Source organism: Protobothrops mucrosquamatus, unplaced genomic scaffold (assembly GCF_001527695.2).
Source record: "Protobothrops mucrosquamatus isolate PMUCROS unplaced genomic scaffold, P.Mucros_1.0 scaffold4628, whole genome shotgun sequence".
NCBI classification, from domain to species: Eukaryota; Metazoa; Chordata; class Lepidosauria; order Squamata; family Viperidae; genus Protobothrops; species Protobothrops mucrosquamatus.
This window is the reverse complement of record NW_015390528.1, coordinates 12,685-15,147: the sequence shown is the minus strand read 5'-3', so window position 1 is coordinate 15,147 and position 2,463 is coordinate 12,685. Positions and strand designations below refer to the sequence as shown.

General features: G+C 35.1%; 1 protein-coding gene across 1 annotated transcript in view; it reads right to left on the bottom strand.

Moving 5' to 3' along the window:
* The window catches only part of LOC107299161 (vomeronasal type-2 receptor 26-like), a 23,160-nt gene extending 21,120 nt beyond the window's left edge, over positions 1-2,040 (bottom strand). The window contains exon 1 of the mRNA XM_015828528.1: positions 1,590-2,040. Within this exon, the coding sequence (XP_015684014.1) occupies positions 1,590-2,040 (451 nt within the window). The remainder of the gene's footprint in view (positions 1-1,589) is intronic.
* Positions 2,041-2,463: the final 423 nt, after the last annotated feature.

Here is a 2,463-nt window from a genome sequence, read left to right as displayed (position 1 = left end):
TTGATGATGTCAAATCCCCCCATTACTTCTCCTTTCTCATTCAGGATCACTTTCTCTCCAGCTGAATTGTTAAAAGAAATGCCATGTAGAAATGGATGGAGCTAAGAGAAAGAGAATGAGAAAGAGAGAGTTGGAAAGATAATACAGATAGTCCTCTATTTACAACAGTTCCTTTAATGACCGTTACGTTGGCATTGAAAAAAGTGACTTATGACTGTTCCTTTTACATTTAGGACCCTCACCACCTTCTGACAAGCAAAGTCAATGGGGAAGCCAAATTCACTTAACAACTGTATTACTTAACAATAGTTTGTAGTTTCTTGATGTTCACATCTAACTTTTTCTTGTCATGTACATGTAATGCATCTGAACTAGACTGTGTTGTTTCTCTGTGTCATAGACTATATGTGGATATGTGGGCGTATGCAATTCTTTTGGTCATATTTATGAAGTGTATGTTGGAGGTGGTGACCCTTTGAGAGCTATATGCAATGAAATTTCATCTAATGTATGCCGATTAGTGTACATTTAAAGTGACAATATTCTATTATTCTATTCTATTCTATTCTATTCTATTCTATTCTATTCTATTCTATTCTATTCCATTCCATCCCATCCCATCCCATCCCATCCCATCCCATCCCATCCCATTATTCTATCCCTTTCCCTTTCCGCTATTCTGTTCCATTCCATTCCATTCCACTCCACTCCTCCACTCCTCTACTCTACTCTACTCCATCCCATCCCATCCTATCCTATCCTGTCCCATCCCATCCCATTATTCTATCCCTTTCTGTATCTCCTATTCTGTTCCATTATTGTATTGTATTGTATTGTATTGTATTGTATTATATTATTATATTATATTATTATATTATATTATTTTCATCCCATCCCATCCCATCCCATCCCTTTATTCTATCCCTTTCCCTATCCCCTATTCTGTTCCATTCCACTCCACTCCACTCCATCCCATTCCATTCCATTTTTCTATCCCTTTCCCTATCCCCTATTCTGTTCCATTATATTATATTATATTATATTATATTATATTATATTATATTATATTATATTATATTATATTATATTATATTATATTATATTATATTATATTATATTGTATTGTATTGTATTGTATTGTATTGTATTGTATTGTATTGTATTGTATTGTATTGTATTGTATTGTATTGTATTGTATTGTATTGTATTAATTATATTATATTATATAACTTTCATCCCATCCCATCCCATTATTCTATCCCTTTCCCTATCCCCTATTCCGTTCCACTTCACTCCACTCCACTCCACTCCTATTCTATTCTATTCTATTCTATTCTATTCTATTCTATTCTATTCTATTCTATTCTTCATTCCATATCTATTCTATTCTATTCTATTCTATTCTATTCTATTCTATTCTATTCTATTCTATTCTATTTAACTGGATTCTATAAGTAGAAAATATTAAGACTTTCTGCCATAGGTTCAAATGATAATTCTAGATCAAACTGCTCATTGAAATAAAAAAAGTGTCCAATGCAGAGAGAATACCTGCCAAGCCTGCAGATATAGAAGGTCAGGTTTTTTACCCATTATTGTTTTTTTCTTATTGAACCCTGACATGAATAGAGCCTGCAAAGCATGAGCCACAGCATAAACAGCATTGTAGACAGTGTAGCTTTGTCCAGTCATTTCCATTTCAAACACAGGCCCAGGAAGATCCTCCAGTTTTATCTCCCCCGGGCACTGCCTACTGGACATTTCTTGTAACTCTGATTTTGAGAATGAACAATCAAGTAATTGTTCCCAAACGTCCTGCAGAAAACCATCTCTGTAGCCTGAATGAGGTTTTATGGTCTGAAGAAACTCCTTGAAACCTACAACTGCTCTTGAATGAACAGTGAAGGAAAGAGCCCCATGAAACATTTGGAGATCCCACGTGACTTGAAAGCTTGAGAGCACAAAATCAATCTGTGCAGTCATGATCCACACCTTTCTAAACGATGCAGTTTCAATGCTTTCAGGATCTGTTACAAACATGATAGCTCTGAGCCACATAATTGTCCCTGATTCTCCATAGACAAGAAATGTAGTGGTGTTGCCATTCCTCAAATTAGTGAAAATACATAAGATGATGGGGTAAAGTTTTGTATATTGTTCTATGTGGATTAGTTGTGGCAGCCTTTGTACAAATGATGAACAGATTCTATTTTGTGAAAGTATGGGCTGTATTTTTTGTAAGAAACGTTCTCCATTGTTGTTATCCATAGCAAAAATCCCAATCCATGTCCACCTAAAGTGATGAAGCAGTTGAATAATCCCAATGTATTGATGGTCCTCTTTTGGGATCATGAAATAAAGTGAAGATCGCTTACTGGTCTGCAATTCCTCTTGGGCTAATGAGCCATATGTCAGCTAAAAGAAAGCAGAGTGATATTCTGTTGAGTTGTTAGCTCAAATCTG